Source organism: Pygocentrus nattereri, chromosome 3 (genome assembly GCF_015220715.1).
Source record: "Pygocentrus nattereri isolate fPygNat1 chromosome 3, fPygNat1.pri, whole genome shotgun sequence".
Lineage (NCBI taxonomy): Eukaryota > Metazoa > Chordata > Actinopteri > Characiformes > Serrasalmidae > Pygocentrus > Pygocentrus nattereri.
Genome location: NC_051213.1, coordinates 16165902 through 16186715, shown reverse-complemented (window position 1 = coordinate 16186715; position 20814 = coordinate 16165902). Strand labels below are relative to the sequence as shown.

General features: G+C 39.8%; 1 protein-coding gene across 1 annotated transcript; it reads right to left on the bottom strand.

Annotated features, from left to right (window-relative positions):
* Positions 1 to 22: 22 nt before the first annotated feature.
* On the bottom strand, positions 23 to 18607 carry trim33l (tripartite motif containing 33, like). Its single transcript, XM_017713120.2, has 17 exons — positions 18232 to 18607; positions 15283 to 15359; positions 14925 to 15063; positions 13495 to 13612; positions 12493 to 12609; positions 12216 to 12330; positions 11194 to 11337; positions 10921 to 11032; positions 8276 to 10080; positions 7881 to 7956; positions 7745 to 7775; positions 7526 to 7655; positions 7114 to 7313; positions 3758 to 3860; positions 1113 to 1181; positions 803 to 937; positions 23 to 424 (listed from the first exon to the last, which is right to left on the bottom strand). The coding sequence occupies exons 1-17, from the start codon at positions 18455 to 18457 to the stop codon at positions 155 to 157; spliced, it is 3867 nt and encodes a 1288-aa protein (XP_017568609.1). The 5' UTR covers positions 18458 to 18607; the 3' UTR covers positions 23 to 154.
* Between the last annotated feature and the right edge of the window lie 2207 nt (positions 18608 to 20814).

Below are 20814 nucleotides of genomic sequence, written 5' to 3'. Positions count from 1 at the left end.
CGCTTTATAGTGCAAAACACAGTAGAAGTAATAAAGTGCATCTTTACTCTTAGTAAAACAAAGTTACAGAAAACATACAAAACAGGTTCAAACCAGATTACAATGCATCATACAGAAATAATGATGTATGTAAACCTACAGGTACATAAACATTTCAGTCTTCTTTGACTTGGGAAACAGGAGAATTCTCTGTGGACTTCTCAGGGCAGAGTTTCTTTGATACTGTAGCAGAGCTCGCAGCTAAAAACTCCCTCATCCTCTTAAGAGTACTTTTGGCCTTGTCTTTTTCCAGCTCACTCTCTGGCGCCCTCTTCTGCTCCTCACTGCCAGGAGGCCTCAGGAGAGATGCATGGAGGCTCTTACTGAAGGCCACATCAAGTCTCTCTTGGAATGAATTTTGAAGCTTGATGACGAAGTCTCTCCTCTGCATAAACGCGCGCACACACACACACAGACAGACACATACACACACACACACACACACACACGTTATTGATAAGAAACCATTATCAAAATGTTCAATTTTGTCTAAATTCTGTTACAGTCTAATGTCTGTCTAATTCTATTACACTGCCAACAATATCTTATTAAGTAAACCTTTAGGGCTGCACATGAAATATTAAGTTAGCTGGTTATGTCTGCAGCCACTTTTGTTCTTTAAGCAAAGCAGAAATATAGATAGAATACTTTTAATCAAGTAACATTTTACCAAGAATATTTCTACTTTCACTCCAGCTTTGTACTTTGTCCACCTTTGTCATTCACTGATGGCGTCCCATGAACCTGTTTTGGAAATAATTACCTTGGAGTTTGCTAACAAGATGTCAAAAAGAGCCCAGAGATCTGAGACGAGTTCAGCTGCAGAGCGGTATGGAGGAGTCTGTTTTCCCAGCAGCCGTCCACGAATAAAATCAAATTCCACACTTCTTGCGGTACGCTTTATGCAAATAAGTACATTATTAATTCACCGTTTTAAAACAAAAATTAGTTTTCAGCAACAGTATAATATCTGGTAAACATGCACATGCAAAGCAAATAAGCTCTACTACTTGAGCAATAGAAATGATTATATACTGCCAGCTGTAGATGCAACTGTATAGGAGAGTTTATACCTTTGTTGCTTTGTAGAGCAGGTAGCTGTGTTCCTCACACATCAAAGTGAGCAAGAGCTGCTCACACCTCTGGAAAACAAAGGTAGCCAAACACTCATGAACCATTTCTGGACCACATTCTCCAGAAACACCAGACAGTATGCATGAGCAGTGCTGGGGTGCACGAGTTGTGTTTATATGGACTTTACAGACAGTTTCTGGCCAACAGCAAATGTTTATAGATTATATACAGTGGGTTGCAAAAGTATTCAGCCCCCTTGAACTTTTCAACCTTTTGCCACATTTCAGGCTTCAAACATAAAGATATGAAATTGATATTTTTTGTGAAGAGTCAACAACAAGTGGGACACAATCGTGAAGTGGAACGAAATTTGTTGGATATTTTAAACTTTTTTTAGAAATAAAAAACTGAAAAGTGGGGCGTGCAATATTATTCAGCCCCCTTGCTTTAATACTTTGTAGCGCCACCTTTTGCTGTGATTACAGCTGCAAGTGGCTTGGGGGTACGTCTCTGTCAGTCTTGCACATCGAGAGACTGAAATTTTTGCCCATTCTTCCTTGCAAAACAGCTCGAGCTCAGTGAAGTTGGATGGAGAGCGTTTGTGAACAGCAGTTTTCAGCTCTTTCCACAGATTCTCGATTGGATTCAGGTCTGGACTTTGACTTGGCCATTCTAACACCTGGATACGTTTATTTGTGAACCATTCCATTGTAGATGTTGCTTTATGTTTTGGATCATTGTCTTGTTGGAAGATAAATCTCCGTCCCAGTCTCAGGTCTTTTGCAGACTCCAACAGGTTTTCTTCCAGAATGGTCCTGTATTTGGCTCCATCCATCTTCCCATCAATATTAACCATCTTCCCTGTCCCTGCTGAAGAAAAGTAGGCCCAAACCATGATGCTGCCACCACCATGTTTGACAGTGGGGATGGTGTGTTCAGGGTGATGAGCTGTATTGCTTTTACGCCAAACATAAGTTCGATTTTGGTTTCATCTGACCAGAGCACCTTCTTCCACATGTTTGGTGTGTCTCCCAGGTGGCTTGTGGCAAACATTAAATGAGACTTTTTATGGATATCTTTGAGAAATGGCTTTTTCTTGCCACTCTTCCATAAAGCCCAGATTTGTGCAGTGTACCACTGATCGTTGTCCTATGGACAAAGTCTCCCACCTCAGCTGTAGATCTCTGCAGTTCATCCAGAGTGATCATGGGCCTCTTGGCTGCATCTATGATCAGTCTTCTCCTTGTTTGAGCTGAAAGTTTAGAGGGACGGCCGGGTCTTGGTAGATTTGCAGTGGTCTGATGCTCCTTCCATTTCAATATGATCGCTTGCACAGTGCTCCTTGAGATGTTTAAAGCTTGGGAAATCTTTTTCTATCCAAATCCGGCTTTAAACCTCTCCACAACAGTATCTCGGACCTGCCTGGTGTGTTCCTTGGTCTTCATGATGCTCTCTGCGCTTTAAACAGAACTCTGAGACTATCACAGAGCAGGTGCATTTATACGGAGACTTGATTACACACAGGTGGATTCTATTTATCATCATCAGTCATTTAGGTCAACATTGGATCATTCAGAGATCCTCACTGAACTTCTGGAGTGAGTTTGCTGCACTGAAAGTAAAGGGGCCGAATAATATTGCACGCCCCACTTTTCAGTTTTTTATTTCTAAAAAAAGTTTAAAATATCCAATAAATTTCGTTCCACTTCACAATTGTGTCCCACTTGTTGTTGATTCTTCACAAAAAATTACAATTTCATATCTTTATGTTTGAAGCCTGAAATGTGGCAAAAGGTTGAAAAGTTCAAGGGGGCTGAATACTTTTGCAACCCACTGTATGTTTACATGAACAGTACAGCTCATTTATGTTTAAACAGACAGTAAAAATGCTTTTTGAGCAACTGTAAATGTCTAGATTGTAGATAAATATCAAAGATGGGCAACTGTACATGTCTAGTTAGAGACTACAGCTCATCTTTTCCATTCAGAATTTGTGCTACTGACAACAAGACCCCTGTTAGCTGGATAGCTTTGGTTGTCGGACTATTCTCAACTGCAGAAGTGAAACTCCCCGCAATGCTGCTGTGCCTGATCTGCAGAGTGCTGCACTAACATGCCATGCTGACGATGGTCCATGGGAATCTGGCATAAATCCCTGTATTTTATAATAACAAAAACGTGGTAATTAGCGCCCCCTACTGTCCACATGAATAACCACATTATGGAATGTGACATCATCTTTAACAAATGATCAGTGTTTTACTGCCACTTTAACAGAGGGAGCACGGAAGAGTGATGAAGCTTGTGGAACCTGAGCCGCCCTACAAACTCTTTTCCTTTTGATTAAAATGAATCTTGTAGAATTGCCATTTGAATAAGTTATTATATACACAGGCCAAGAAGGCAATTGTATAGTCATGGGGCAAAAAGGCAAGGCTTTAGCCCTTCTTGGCATTTGTTTGTACACATGCATCTCTACCACCCAAATATCTGGCCAGCGGCAGTGCATGGTGTTGTCTTTCCATTGATGAACAGGGTAGAGGGCGGCTGATACACAGCAACAGAAGAGCTACAGTCAGTAATTAAGCCTACGGCGCAAACACAGTGGAAGTGTACCTGATAGTGAGTGGTATTTATGGCTTACCCTCTGGTCCTGCAGATTGAGGTAGGGCTCTGTCAGTCTATCACAACTAAATGGATCAGTGTCATCAAATACATCCTGACACAGGGAACACACCCACACCACACTGCAGGGCACATATAAACACACTCAGATTAATTACAGCTCTGACTACTCATCATACAGGTGGCACTGATCTAAAAGTCCTATAAAAGTATTTATTACAGTCACATAAAACAGATCTAAGATCTATAAATAACTGACTATAAGAAATTATCTGTTTTAAAAATCACACAATAAAAGAAACGGGACATTATGAAACACAATCCCCTGTCATTAAGCATCTCTTATATCGCATTATATGGCATTAAAAGGTAAAAACACACAATCAGACAAATTCAACAGCCCTTTAGGAAATATATAAGAGGCATCTGGAGATCACCATTTAAAAAGAAATCACTCGTCATACGAATAATTGCTGTTATTCAAAAATAACTTGCATATTATAGATTTAATACTGATATTTTTGTCAATAGTTCAATGTTTTGGTAACAACAACACAATTTAAAATGTATATTGTAATTATCTATTAATAGCACTTTCCTGATGAGCTACATGTCTAGAGATTTGATTACCACTTTTCAAATATAAGACATTGTAGACGTTAATCAGAAATCTCTTCTATGAAATCTCATCTATGAATCTATGACTCTTCATCATTCTAGACATGTGAAAATTTCTTTCAAAAACTGCTTCCTACAAGTTATCTGAAACCTACAACCCCAATTCCAATGTGTAAAACATAAATAAAAACAGAATATGATGATTTGCAAATCTTTTTCAACCTATATTCAATTGAATACACTACAAAAGACAAGATATTTAATGTTCATACAGAAACTTTATTGTTTTTTGCAAATATTCACTCATTTTGAATTCGATGCCTGTAACACATTCCAAAGAAGTTGGGACAGGGCCAACAAAAGGAAAGTTGAGGAATGCTAAAAAAAAACACCTGTTTGGAACATTCCACAGGTGAACAGGTTAATTGGAAACAGGTGAGTGTCATGATTGGGTATAAAGGGCGTGTCCTTGAAAGGCTCAGTCATTCACAAGCAAGGATGGGGCGAGGTTCATCACTTTGTGAACAACTGCATGAGCAAATAGTCCAACAGTTTAAGAACGTTTCTCAACATGCAATTGCAATGAATTTAGGGATTTCTTTATCTACAGACCATAATATTATCAAAAGATTCAGATAATCTGGAGAAATCTCTGCAAGTAAGCGGCAAGGCAGAAAACCAACATTGAATGCCTGTGACCGTCGATCCCTCAGCCAGCGCTGCATTAAAAACCGACATCATTCTGTAACGGATATTACCACATGGGCTCAGGAACACTTCAGAAAACCACTGTCAGTGAACACAGTTCGTCACTCCATCTACAAGTGCAAGTTAAAACTCTGCCATGCAAAGTGAAAGCCATATATCAACAACACCCAGAAATGCCGCCGGCTTCTCTGGGCCCGAGCTCATCTGAGTTGGACTGACGCAAAGTGGAAAAGTGTCCTGTGGTTTGATGAGTCCACATTTCAAATAGTTTTTGTCCTCTGGGCCAAAGAGCAAAAGGACGGTCCGGATTGTTATCAGGGCAAAGTTCAAAACCCAGCATCTCTGATGGTATAGGCGTGTGTTAGCATGGCATGGGTAACTTGCACATCTGTGAAGGCGCCATTAATGCTGAAAGGTACATACAGGTTTTGGAGCAACATATGCTGCCATCCAAGCAACGTCTTTTTCAGGGACGTCCCTGCTTATTTCAGAAAGACAATGCCAAGCCACATTCTGCACGTTACAACAGCGTGGCTTCATAGTAAAAGAGTGTGGGTACTAGGCTGGCCTGCCTGCAGTCCAGATCTGTCTCCCACTGAAAATGTGTGGCGCATTATGAAGCGCAAAATACGACGACAGAGACCCCGGACTGTTGAGCAAATGAAGTTGTACATCAAGCAAGTATGGGAAAGAATTCCACCTACAAAGCTTCAACAATTAGTGTCCCCAGTTCCTAAATGCTTATTGAGTGTTGTTAAAAGGAAAGGTGATGTAACACAGTGGTAAACATGCCCCTGTCCCAACTTCTTTAGAACGTGTTGCAGGCATCAAATTCAAAATGAGTGAATATTTGCAAAAAAACAAAGTTTATCCATGTGAACATTAAATATCTTGTCTTTGTAGTGTATTCAATTGAATATAGGTTGAAAAGGATTTGTAAATCATCGTATTCAGTTTTTATTTATGTTTTACACAACGTCTCAACTTCATTGGAATGGGGGATGTATTAAATTAAAAGTGCTATTATCTGAAGGGACACAGATAATGCCCTGTGATCAAATCTGCATCATTTAATATAGAATAGCTTTATAAAGAATATATTTATAATATAATATATAACACTTAGGAATATATTTGTTTGGCTTCTGTGTCTCTCTGAGGCTTGTAGTATGTTTGTGTGGTGCTTGTTCTCTGCATGGACATCATAGAGCTTGTAGAGTGATTGTTCCTTGAGAAAGTTATTGTGACATAAGATAAGGACTTGTTTATGCCCATCTCCAATCTAGTCTACCAGACATGGTGGTAGCCTATGACACAGCCTATGGTGGAACTGGGTCAAAAGTGACCAATCGGGAACCTTCAGGGCCTTACACCTGACTGAGAGGGACTCTTGCTGACATTAGGATGTGCATGAGGGGCACCATCTTTGTTGACTGTACATGACTAATGACATTGTGTTCAATTTTGCTATTGATCCAGTCCAAGTCTGACAAATTTTGAACAAAATTTGCCCATTTTTATCCATCCATTTTATTATGTTCCCTTTACATGTTTCTGTAAAATGTATATTTTATTTATATATATATATATATATATATATATATATATATATATATATATATATATATATATATATATATATATATATATATATGTGTGTGTGTGTGTGTGTGTGTGTATGTATGTATGTATGTATGTATATATGTATGTGTGTGTGTGTGTGTGTGTGTGTGTGTGTGTGTGTGTGTATAAATAAAATACACACACACACTCACATATACATACACACACACACTATCTATCTATCTATCTATCTATCTATCTATCTATCTATCGACATATAGACACACACACTTTCAGGGTTTGGTGTACATCTTACCACAAAAATTATGAATCTGTGTTTTTCACATATTCTTAGCTGCAACAAAATTGGCTTCATATTACTGAAAACAGTGATTCCAGACTTTTGAATTGTAGTGTACATGTTTTCAATCTATACAAAACACTATGGAAACATTATAGTATGAAAGCAGAATGGACTGGCATTACATGGGTCTGACGAGGACTGGTGGCACGTGGCAGTCAGTATGAAAGCTTCTCCCACATTCTGCACAAATCAGTGTGGCCCCAGCAGATAAACATACAGCGCAGTCCAGCAGGTCATTGAGCTGGGGGCCGTCAGGAGTACTGGACCGTGACAGTGAGACAGCATCTGGTGGAGCAGGGATCCTGAAACATATCTGCCCTGACTAGAAAAGCAATAATGCATCAATTAAGATAAGCCATCCGACTGTCCCGGAGGCTCTGTAACGTAGGTTAAAAGTGCAAAAATGATCTACACCTGCAGTTATTCTTGAACCACTAAATTCACCAATGTAAAGACTCCATTGTTGGAAACACTAAAGAGTGAATGTACTTTCAAGATGGTGATTTCAGACACACAGCTGAGTGCAGAATATACCTGGCCCTCTTGGATCTCCTGAAGCAGGATTTCATCTGTTTGGCCACTGGAAACAATGTGAAACTGAGGCAGATCTGATCCTGAGGCAGAAAAAGAAATGGGCAACCGCAGCAGTGACACACACAGTGACCTGCAACAAGAGACAACAATGTTTGCGGCACAAATCTACATACTGAGATATTGCGCTGTACTTAAAGTATAGAACAAAAACAGACATACTTATTGTAGGCTTCTGTTAATTCAGGACCCTCTAAAAGAGAAAGAATAATAAAAGATGTAGTAAAAACAAATGAAAGTGGAAAAGTAAACTGCTTGACACATTGTTAGTGAAATGTCTGAAAAAACAGAGGCTTACTCTCTGATTTAGTGGCCAGGTTGTCCTGTTTCATAAGTTCAGAATCACTAATATCAGTCTCTTCATCTTCATCATCCTGCCATAAAAATACAAAAGATGACGCTGTATGTCCATTTAACAATTTTCTAATTTGTTTTTGATATTAACATAAAATATTTTCCAAGTAAATATGGACTATATCTGTCAGCCCAGTCATATTTTTTTTATTCAATGCAAAATGTAATAGGAGATAACAAAATATAGTATAAAATAAAAAGTAAAACATGACAAAAATGGTGGTACAAAATTTTTGTGCAACAGCACTGATGTAATAGTTTCAGCAAAAAGTGTTAAAAAAAAAAGTTATGGCATATGTATATGGGCATGGGATGTGTGTTTTCTTTGTGTTTCCTCACCGTCACATTAGGGGGAGAGACATATTCTGAATCAGATGTGAAGAGAGCATCCTCAGTGGGTACATCGTCTGAATTACTGGCTGGAGCACATATCTGTTGTGATAACTGGAGCAATGATGTTGGAGTGTCTGAGCTCTGGTGTTCAGATGTGGAGGTGCTTTCGAGTAGTGATTTTAGCAGACCAAGGGATTTCTTGTTGGGAAGGCATTCTGGTACTGGAACAGCAGAAATGAGATCAGGTGAGGTGGATAAGGGCATGCACTGTTCTTGGAGTTCTCTGGTGTCCGTCTCAGACACGGTGGAAGTGGGTAGGTTGTCATCTTGCTCCTCAACAGCAGGAGAAACCCTGCCATGTGTGCTAATGTCCCTCTCGCACACAGAATCAGCTGGTGCCTGCACTGGAAGCTCACACTGGGGCTTTTGGGTAGGCTGAGTGGCATGTTCACTTTGGTCTGGGTTGTTGGAAACACAAGGCTTTTGAGCAGCATGGTGCAGAGCCTTGCTAGAAACAGTATTACCGCTGCCCGGCAGAACAGAGATATTTGGGAGACTGGGCAGAGGGGAGCAAGACACTTTGCTTGAGACAGGATGCAATGATTTCTCATTTTCCGTTGACGTGCTGGCAGTAGGGGCGTTTGGTACAATACAGGTCGCAGCTAATGTAGGCACACTGACTGGTGCTGTGAGTAGGACAGTTGGCTGTTGTGTATAGGTGACGACAGAGGTCTGATTTTCAGCTGGAAATGGAGAGAAGGGGTGAAAAGTATTTTTATTTTTGAGAATTGTGAAGACTATAGGACTGGATGGGACAGCAACAGGCTGACCATGTTGCAAAATTACAGTCTGAGGATTAGGGGGGGCTTGACAGACAGACAAGGGTCCAGTAGCGGGAACAGCTAAAGGAGGCCAGTGAGGGTGCAAAGCCTGAGATGGAACAGAAATGTACTGAGATAAAGGAAGACTTTGCTGTGTGTGGTGAGACAACGTATTTGGCTGAGGATTAGGCACGCCCTGGCCAGAAAGAGCAGGGGGAGCTAGAGTAGAGAGAGAGGGAACAGATTGAGACCCAGGAAGGCTGCGTGTGAGAGAGGGAGACTGGGTGGTAACAGTGTTACTGGGCTTAAAATACTGGGATGTGGCATTGTGGAGCGAGGCTGAGTGATGGGCCATGGAAGAAGTAAAGCTCAGATGAGACGCTGTAGAAGGAACATTACCAGGCAGAGAAGATAGAGGCTGAACAGACATAGAATGTTTTTTTTTCCCTTGCAATGGAGGAAACCAAACAGCATTTTTACAAACAGGCTGGTCAGGTATAGCAGAAAGAGACTGGGGCTGAGATGGTGAATCAAGAGGGTTATGATGAGATAGGCTTCTGACAACCTCCCTTGACTGGGAGGGCAGAAGGCAGACAGCCCGAGATGAGGTAGACTGAGGCAAAGTGAGTCTTGAGTGAGCAGGTACAGATTTAGGGGCCTGGACAAGAGTGGAAACAGAGGGAGCATAAGTACAGCTAACACTAGGAGCTTTAGACTGGACATGGTCTGATGTAACTGCTAGAGGCAAAACAGAGTCTGACAACACTTGACTGGGCTGTGCTGGTTTCAATGAGTCACACACAAACACCTTACTCAGAGACTGCTCAGGGGCACTATTGGATTGTGAGTGGGCTAATAACTGGGGGACTGCAACAGACTTGAAGTTTAATCCTGAAGAGCAGTCGTTTTCATTGGGTGCTTCTTTAAGATTAATGTTGTTTTTGTTTTCCCTTGCAGAGGTAAATGGAACTCTGCTGGCCTTGACTGAACCTGGAGAAAGACAAGATAATACACAAATGAAAAATGTAATGGTCACAGTTCTGAATGTTTAGTTTAGCAGAAATTTAACCCAACATTGGATGCAATTTATGAGGATATAACTGGATGCAATCCAGTACCTGGTTTGGCTATTCAGTACTTCATTATCTTAAATCAATTGTGTGATTGATAAAGTTTAAGAAATGTGATGGCAATAATTTTTTTTTTTTTTTTAAACAAGTCATTTTTCTTACTTTTCACTTGCATGTACTATAATGATGCATGGGGTTTTACACACAAAAACACTTAATACCAAGATAAATGGTTTTGAAAATAATGTCCTTAATGATACGCTTTAGTGCCTAAGACTAAGCACAGCATTGTGTACATTTTTCCTCCAGTTTACTTATGGCCAGTTCCTAGTGGGTAGGTGTCTCCCTATTACATGATGCCACCATGTCTTCTTGAGATGCTGCAAACACAATCATTACTAATTTGGATATGTAACCTAACAGCCATGTGCATGAGCTAGCCTCGCACTGTATTGAAGGGAGCGTCACTCTATCCACCCAGAGAGAGTAAGACAAATGGACTGAGCTTACAATCTTTGAACAAGAGGGTCAGTGCTTAGGTGATCCAAAATATCATTTAACAAACTGTTAAATTCGCTCGTTTTTTTTTTACCGACTCATTTTAAACACCAGTCTAGGATGCTGCTGCTGCTTAGGTCAGTGGCTGAATGAGCATGCGTGTCAGACATCATCAGATAGCCCCCTTGCTTTGACTTTTATTGATATTAATAAAATGTTTGATGAAATGCATCTGAATGCAAGTCAATCACTACTTGATTACCAAATGTTTTGCACATCTTGTAGAGGTCGTTGTTCAGGAAGAGTAAAGGATGAAGTATAGTTTCACACTGGCATGTCTTCTGCGATAGAAGCACCTCCGCCCGTTTACGAATCTGATGGCGAAAAACAAGAGCTGTCACACATGCTCTGCATGCCTTTTTAGGTTCTCTAGAACTTCAGCAATCAGTCTTGTTAGTCTAGCCTGTTCTTATTATTCCTGATCGTAACGATGAAAGAAAAGTATTTGCAGTTTCTGGCAGAAAAACACTCTTACTTGTTTTTTGTGCAGCAGGATGCATTGGCCCTCAGTGCCCAATACCTTCTGAATGAAGGCAGTAATGTGTTCCTGCCTGTTCTCCAGACATCTCAGAGTAGTCTTCATCTCCATCAGACTTTTCTCTTCCTCTTTATACAGGCCCTTTCAGACATATCAATATAGCATTTATTTTGTTATTTTGGCCAATCCCTTCAATCCTCCTCTTAGATACGCTACTTTACTTACTGGACTTTCTTTAGAATTTGCATTAGTTTTACATCACATCAAATAAGGTTTCAACTTTAATATTCCACAAGTATAAACAGCCCGTGTTACAATGTTAATTGTGACAGTTGAAGGATTACCGGTACGCAATTTAAAAACTTGTAATTAGCTAAAAAAGATTTAAAAAGAACTAAAATATAAAAATTCTACAATCTTCCTGTCCAAAATCATAAATAAAGGCATAAAAAGCAAAACCACATACAGCAGCCCTCTAACTCTTAAGCTTTTAACCATTAAGACCCTAAGCTTGCAGTTGGCAAGATGGTAGGTCACTTCTAGCCTTCATAACTTCAGAACAATTTAAGGTACATGATCCACATATCAGGACATTCAGCAGACCCACCACTAACTGAGAAGCCTGATATCACTGAGCTGTGATGTCACCATCAGTGAATAATTTGGCTCGGAAAATCATCCTGATATTATTGCTCTGCTGTTTGGCCTTCAAATTCCAACAAAGGGTTAAACCAGCAACATGATTCACATACTAGAACACTTTGACATCACTAGCCAGAGTGAGAGAAACCTGCTCTTTCTCTCATTCTGTCTCTCTCTCTCACTCTCTTACACTCTCTCTCTCATTCTCTCTCTCTCTCGCTGTCTATAGAGAGAGAGAGAGACAGTGAGAGAGAGAGAGAGAGAGCGAGAGAGAGCGAGAGTGTAAGAGAGTGAGAGAGAGAGACAGAATGAGAGAGAGAGTGTTATATAATAGCACTAGCAAATTAAATGAAAAGAAAACAACGAAAAGCAGTTACCTCCACTTCTTTAAACAGCTGCCGACCTCTTAACAACATCATCGAGCGCATGTTGTGCACCAAGCTAATTATTTTCTTCTTTGCTGCAGCTTTTGATTCTTGTATGTTCTGCAATCTACCAAAACCAAGAACACGAATAAGACTTAGTACTGTTATCACTAAGTGAACATAAAGACGTAGCTAATCCATGAGCAAATCTTTGTAATTATAATTTACTAACTACTGTTTTATATCACAAGAAAATAATGTCAACGTCAGTTCTTATGTTGTTAATTACCTTCCATCCACATCCAACAGGCTGGCTTTCACACCACTCCTCTGTTCTCTGATGCGGTTCAACAGCCCTTGCAGCTGCTCTTTCTGAGACACTAGGGCTTCCACCAGCAACAGGAAACTGACAGTGAACAAGAGATGTGTGTCTGAAAGGCAACCTGGACCAAGATGTGTGTCAACACAGACTTACCAGATTGGGTATAATAGAGTGGAAGTAGTGAAAGGAGAAAACGAGGAAAAGAATAATGCAAGACATCTTGGAATTTTGGGGAAAAAAAGGAACAAAATGTAAATAAGTTTAAAAAAGGTTTAAATCTAGACCACAGTAGAGGAAAAACAACATTCCAGGCAAAAGTTGCCTCTCCAAGGTCAAACGTCTATTCCTGATATTCTCTGACCAAGGGTGCTTAAAGTTGGCTGAAACCACTGTTATCACACCAATTATGATTTTAATGCCTACATAATGCCTCCTAGGCAACCAGCAGTGAGAAGATTCATAAAAAAAAAAAAAAGTCATTTGACAAACTCAAATTTTCTGACACAGATTAACTTACAAACTGATGCAGGTATGTCAAACTGAGGACCTATAGAGCCAAACGTCTATGGAGATTAGCGTTTGCCCACATCTAATGCTCTGAATTCACTTCAAGAAGGCCTGGCTAATTAGATGATGAGCTGAATCAGGTGTGTTTCATTAAGCAGTGTGCTGAAGTCTGCAGTGTTTTGGCCTGCGAGGACTGGAGCCTGACGCATGTGAAGTAACCAACCCAACTCAACTCATCTTAAGCAAAATCACAATTTCTACATTTTTATTTTTGTGTTGTACTAATATGACAAATATGTTTGCAAAAACAGTCTACTTCAACTTAATAATATAAATGTTGCAGAGCCTTCATATAACTCCCAAGCCAATAAGTAACTTTTTTTGCAGGTCTTATGTTCTGGATAATGATATGCATGCGTTTTGATAAGAAGAAGGACTGATGCAGTGCCTAGCCTAGAATACCTGTGGCCTCTGTGGTTAATAAGCTGGCAGTCTCTACAGGTGAGCTCATCACAGGTGAGACAGAAGAACTTGAGTCGTTCCTGCCTGTGTGAAGCACAGTGCAAGCTGGCAGTGAACCCTAAAAAAATAAATAAATAAATAAATAAATAATGGCGCGCACACACACATTCAACGGAAAATGCATTGATTTTTCAAGATTTCTGTTCACTCAAATGTTTAAAATGTAAACAAAGTCATTCAGTCAGGTTTGATGTGAAATCCATTTCACAGATGTTTGCTGAGCTCAAATTGTTCACAGCAGCAGCAATAGGAATAAGACGCCCACCCTTAAAAGCTCCTTCATTAACAGTTACTACATGTAATGGGTAAGAATACACTGATGTCCAAGACACTGTATCACAAGAGTTTTAAAAAAGGTTTCTGACTAAAACATATTTTTATGTCAGAGTGGTACATGTAGGGGGTTGTAAGGCAATCTAGACTTTTTTTCCCCCCAATTTACCACAACATTACAAAAAAAAAAAAATTATACATAAACTGTCCAAAGACACATGCAGGTTCACTTGTTGGTTTGGATAGTGAATAAAATAAACACAACCATGTTTCATATTACCACCACTGAAAAAGAGTCAGTAAGTTTCTCTAGAACAGAGCACTTTACATCAAATCACGGGCTTTGTTTACATCACAGCCACTGAATTATGCACAAATTTTGAAAGATCAGTTGAATATCCCCCTAACCAGACTGCTGAAAATGATGCTCACACCTACTTCTAGAACAAGATTCAAACATCTGGGGCAAGTGAACTGTGGGTAAGTACCAAGCATTTATAAAGCTTTCATCATACCTGCTTTATTTATATGTCGCTATATTTTAACTAATTTACCACCCGCGATGCTCCTAGTAATCATTAGGGATTTAGAGGGAATAAGCTTACTTTTGGTTCCAAGAAATAGGCAGAAGGGCTATGTTTAAATTATTAGATCATCACAGTCAGAACAAAATCTTTTATCATCAAAATGTAACCTTGCAGAAGAAAGAACAAACATCCTCAACTTAAGTTCATATAACAATTTTATTCTAAGCCAATTCTATTGGCCCATTTGTCACAAAATTTGGACACAGTCTAAACAGCAGGTGGCATTTTTATTTATAAATAACTAAATAAAAGGATTTGTTCTGACAGCAACAATGCGTTTTATTCAACACAGATAAAAGTGGAAGCCCTGCACTTTAACCTTATAGTTATGCTTTGTTTCATACCCAGTGTTTCTGGGGAACACAGCAAAATTATATAACATTATCTAAATTTCCTTGGACAAGATGTTTAATAATGGAATAAATCTCAGTAACATCTCAGGCTTTTTTCACTCATTCTTTGCACATGAACATAAGAACATACTGAAGCAATCCAGACTCTCTCACTGACCTGATGGAGGTACCTCTGGTATGACTGTATGATTACGTGTCACCTTCACCCGCTGGTGGGCCAGTACACAGTCGGAACACAAAGCCTCTTCACACTGCACACACCAGCCACTGAGTGCAGACTCCTCACATCCTCCACACTACACACAGATACAATACTTTAAAGACAGAATTACAGCCATAGGTTCAAATGTAGGACAAACAGTGTCCACTGTGATTGCCAATCCACGTACTCCAATAATAGGTGACAAAAGGCTCAAAGAGTCTGTCTACAAAAAAAGTAAATAGTAAATGACTTTGAGACTCATGGTCTGCTGTGGAGAACACTGGACAACCTTTGACAGAAAAAGAGGGGTTACCTTAGGAGCAGAGTCCTCAAAAATGAAGCAATCTGTGACTTCTGACAGGCTGAAAGACTGGCCACACACTTGGCAATCTAGAGTAAGAGAGAAGAAAACCCCAATTAATAACTGGCCAAAGACGCTGTCATACCGTGTTCTCCAGGTGGTTCCACTTATCTGTGGACAGTGTTCTCAATTTAAGCAAAGGGGTCTACCAAATACAGCATTTTGCAAAAGCAGTTGTCGTAGCTCGACACTTGTTTGACCACCAAGCCTAAGTTCTATCTATGTTTTGCAAAATAAAACGAATTCAATTTGTTGAAAAATTAAAAAGAATTGAACAAACTATGAAATACGAGAAGACTAAGAAATATGAGAAGACTCTTCAGAATTCAGAAGTGCAGGTCCTTTATTTCTTGAGCATGGAGAATGTTTTCCAAAGGCCGTTGGACGACACACCCAAATATACAGAATTTGTACACATGTTTTATACCCTCGGTGAAGGTGGGGTGACATCGCCCTACCTCTTTTTGTCATCTCCTGATTTCACAAAACCACCATTATATTCAAATTGACCTTCATATGTCTATCAAATAGGGTCTTGTGTGAACCATTATCTCCAAGTCTTGTCCGAATTCTTTTTTAAAAAAAACATTGTGCCAAGCACATGCTGGTACTTTTCCATCTTGGCTTTTTGGCCTTGAAAGGTTCACAAGTTCACTCGCTCCTTATATAGTATCTGTTTCCGCTCTTGCACCCTACTGAGGTTATTTTAGGGCACTTATTCCAATGTGCTTAGGCCTTATTTATGATCTAGCCTGTGTAATACATGGCATTTTAATTTTGAGAATCTTTAATTTACATCACAGTAAACAGAAATTTAATAAACTAAGAGTGGGCAAAAATGTATCATCAGGATACTTTGAGGCATTTTCTTGATACACAATACGCATCATGGTATTTTATTTTAAAATGCTTTCAAAAAGCATCAAGACAATGATTTTCACATACTGTGCTGTACTAAATCCTGTTAAACACCACTAGTTATGCTTTCTTTATAATAAAGTGTGTAGATCGTCAGTGTTCTTTCAGTACTAATGTCTACAATATGCTCAGAAAGGCAGATTGCGACATAATTTAGCACAAAAACAATAAATATGGTCATACTACCCTCCTCAATCTAAAAAAAAGGATCTTCAAGGGTTCTGTAGTAAAGGCAAAAGGTTTAATATAGAACCATCAACATTCAAAGTGCTATTTAAATGCATATATGTTTCTCTGCGTGATCAAATAGTTTTTCTCCATGATGAAAACCCAGCTGGATGCGGTTGTTTAAAAGAATGCTTTTGAGAACGGTTCTAAATATCACCAAAAAAAGGTTCCACTGTTGTTGAGTCAAAGAATCCTTTTTCAGGTACTAAATAGGGCATTTTTTGCTAAGAGTGTAACTAATCTTTGCCCTATTACAAAAACAATTAGGCTTTCTTACAGATAACTGGCCTGAATGAAAATGACAAGTTGAAAAAGTTCAACAAGTTGAGTTCATTTTATATTGTTCAAGATTTGGAATGGATGGATATAATCATGTATAATCACATAGACGCATAAGCATCTTTCTTCACTAAACATAATGCTCCAAGCTTACAGAAGTCATATGCTACCCATTCATAGAAAGTTGTCTGCCAGTAAATGTTTTATGAAGCCTAAACGTAAAGATTTACAATCATAGGCAGAAAGTGCTGTTTTACCCTTTCCTTTCAGGCTTCCAGCTACCAATCCTGAAAACACCCAGAGTATTCAAATAATCCCTGGACACTCTTTTTTGGTTTTGGTCTTGGCTCTCTTTTTAAATCTCCTTTTAGTATTTGTAGTTGTCGTAAACCATGAAAAACGTTTAGCTAATTAGAATATTACATTTTCATATCAGCACATGCCCAACAGAGTAACACGTCACACATTCTGACTTCCTTGACAGAGTCAAAGTGGAAGATTAACAGTTGACAGGTGTCCACAACCTACTACTTTAGCCCATGTAGGGCACAGCGAGGTACAGACATCCTGAAGGAGCATGCTGAAGGACCTCTCATTATATTACCAGTTTAATCCATAAAAACATAAGTATCTCTATAGAGTTCATTTCAGTTGCAGTCACTGCATATATCATCACACAGAATCGTATCTGCATATGTCCAAAACGTTTATTCTATAATCATGGGACTTAACAGGGAGTTTATCCTCTTCACTGTTTACTGCAGTTATGCTCTTCTGGGAAAGGTTTACACTAGATGTTGGAACATTCCTGTGAGGGTTTGATTGCATTCATGCATTCACCCACAGAATAATGAGTGAGGACCGATTCTGGCTCTGATACGCTCCCTAAGATGATCAGTTTTGGACCACAAGCTCCACTCCAACTCATCCTAAAGGTATTGGATGGAGCTCCATCACTCCAGAGAACAGTTTCACTGCTCCACAGCCCAATGCTCTCTGCAGCTGGCACTTGGCATTGGACATGGTGACCATACGCTCATGTGTGTCCCTTTCAGTTTACAATGCTTTTGTAAGGGGATTATACAGACGGTAAACAACGGAATACTTGTGTTAGCAATTGGGGCATCTTTAAATGATTCTACAAATTGGAAGGGGTGTCTGGATACTTCTGGACATATTCATAGCTGTATGGTATACTGAATCACACAGGCCTGGTTAGTTAGACATGAGGTTAACCAGCACTGGTCTTTGTTTTGCTTTAACAGCACTGCAAGCCTGCAGGCATGTAAACAAAAAGCATCTGAACTGAACAAATTCAAATGATGGTTGTGGTGAATATCTCAGCAGTACAGTCTTCGGTAAACAGACCCTACGCATACAAACATTAATCAGCCACGAGCCCATTTGCTAGCTTTCGACGGCCAGTACACGCCCGCTCTAGAAATGTTAGGAAAGAAAGTCTAAAAAAAGTTTTACCTTTGGTGTTTCCGCCATTGTTCTGTGTAACGCACGATCTACAGACAACGTGGAGGCACGGAAGGAGTTTTGGTGCGGCGCCGGAGCTCAGCGTGGCTCCGCAAACACTGCACGCTTCCCATCCCTGCGTTTGCAGATCTGCACACGGTAACTGCTGACGCTCTTCCTGAACTGCCTGGACGTTGACGCTCTCTCCCTCTCCTCCTTCTCGACCACTAAAAACCATCTTGTCCAATTAACCTGGAGCGATTTGAAGCCGTCTGCACTTCAGAAGACCATCTGCGCGTGTGTGTGGTGTCTGTCTGTCTGTCTGTCTGTCTCTCTCTCTCTCTCTCTCTCTCTCTCTCTCTCTCTCTCTCTCTCTCTCTCTCTCTCTCTCTCTCGTGTGTTTCTACTGCAGCTGCTGCGCTGTGCTCGCCGGAAGTTCGCCCTCATCAGAGGAGCTGGGGGTGGGGAAACGGGGCGGTGTGCCTCTAACTTTTTACATTCAAATCATTCCTTTTATTTAGCCTGAATTAAGATGATTTTGAGCGAAGACGTTCTGTACTTTAGAACAGTCATATTTATGCATCTTTTGGAACATATTAGTGATATTTTCAAACAAGTCACATCAACTTTGGATTCATAATTTAATTTATACATATACTTATTTTCAGTTTTATTGCTCGCGTCCTGAGTCTCCTACAGTCTTAAATATTTTTTCTATTGCTGGAAAGGCAGGTAAAGTCTTTAAAGTGGTGAGATACAATGCTAGCAGGGCAGGGACAGAAAAGGCTTTGGGGGCCCCTGCTGAGTACTTGTAGAGAGAATTACCACAGTCTGAAATGAATGGGTTAATATGGAGCATTTGGGTAAAATCGCTTTTAAGAAAAAAGAATATCCTAAACGCAGAACAGCGTAAAAACATTTTCACATTGCTGATGTATTTTTAGAGGCTTTTGAACTCGAGTTGTAGGAGTTTAGAATGGCACCTCACGTTCATCCATGATATCAGTGAGCATGAACAGCCAATATAGCAGCTCAGGTCGCCAACCAATCAGCACTCAGTAACAGTAAGGCTAGCTAGCATTGTTCTGTCCCAAACCCAGCTGCTGCAGTTCTGTTTTTGCTATACTGGGGGAAACAGGAAGTGGCCAGACTCCTCATAATCTGGCTCTTTGAAGTGTCACAAAGCCTCTGGACATGCTTTGGAGGCTCTCTGTGCCCCTGGATGCTCTTTGGAGGCTCTCGATGCCCCTGGACACTCTTTGATGGCTCTTGAGGCCGCTGGATGCTCTTTGGTGGCTCTTGATGTCTCTGGACACTCTTTGGTGGCTCTCGAGGCCCCTGGCTGCTCTTTGGAGGCTCTCGATGCCCCTGGACACTCTTTGGTGGCTCTCGAGGCCCCTGGATGCTCTCTGGAGGCTCTCAAGGCCCCCGGACACTGTTTGGAGGTCCTCTAGAGCCTAACACTAATAGTGAAAACATAGACCTGAAAAAAAACTTTGCAATTTAAAAAAGGGCCTTTTCATTTAAAAAACTCAAGAAAGACTCCCATTCTTACATCTTTCTTAAGGGTTTTACCTATTTTTTCAATAAATGGAAGGATGGAGCAGTTTTCTTAGTGTAACATGTTTTTTTCCATAGCACTGACCATCACCAAGACCTGAGTTTTGTAGTTCAATTAAGTTACATTGCTCAGCAAAATGTACTGCTATTAAATTTTATTCATAGCTACTGTGTTTTGGCAGCCCTCTAAATGTCCCCTTTAAATTTAGACTCCTTTATCCAAAGTATCTTTATGGGGAAATGAATGACAACTCAAAACATTTTAGACGCAACCAGCAGATGGCATAGGTCTGCACTTTCTCTCCACACAACCCAAAAACTGAGACTTCTAGATCTCCTGTTGGAAAAATTAGTTTTACTGAACAGTCAAAAAACATCAGAGAAATACCTTCACTGTTTCACACAAACATCGTCTCTTTTCTTCAGTTTGTTCTGATTGCAATGGCTTAATAAATAATATAAGGTGGAAAGCTGTAATTACACCTGCTGAAAAAAAAACCAGAAGCTAATAAAACTTTCTCTTGGTTTCTGGTTGTGTCTAATAGTCACTAATGGTATTCTGTGTTTTCCTGATGGGTTGATTTTACAGCATAAAGGACTCTAATGGTTTAACAAGAGTCCTGATACTGATATATGCATATGCATCCCATTAGAAAGTTTTAATCATAATGGTTCTAATGGTCATTTTTCAGCAGGGTGTGTTCTTACAAAGGTTTAAAATGATACAAGCACAGCTGCAGCATCTGCACTGAGCATCCTGAAACCCTCTTCCATTTATTTTGGTACAGCTCATACACAGTGAAATTCTAGCAAGATTTCAAAAGATATATAATTGACAATATTTTAGTTGATTTCTCTCTGCTTTTTAATAAATGTATTATTTGGATTCCTTGAAATCAGCTTATTAATCTATTGATTTTCCTTGCTAAATGCTATTTTCACAAAAGCAAGTTCAATAACAAGAGGCCTTTTTCCCTCCTAAGTCTCCATCTTGGAATCTAAACTCTATTCTTGTGGTTCTCTGAATTGTTGTTG

Coding starts and splice junctions, on each gene's coding strand:
- trim33l (XM_017713120.2), bottom strand. CDS start 18,457: ATGGTTTTTAGTGGTCGAGAAGGAGGAGAGGGAGAGAGCGTCAACGTC. Junction 10,081..10,920: donor CAAGATGTGCAAAACATTTG/GTAATCAAGTAG, acceptor GTCTTTCTCCAG/GTTCAGTCAAGGCCAGCAGA. Junction 938..1,112: donor TGCTCTACAAAGCAACAAAG/GTATAAACTCTC, acceptor ATTTGCATAAAG/CGTACCGCAAGAAGTGTGGA.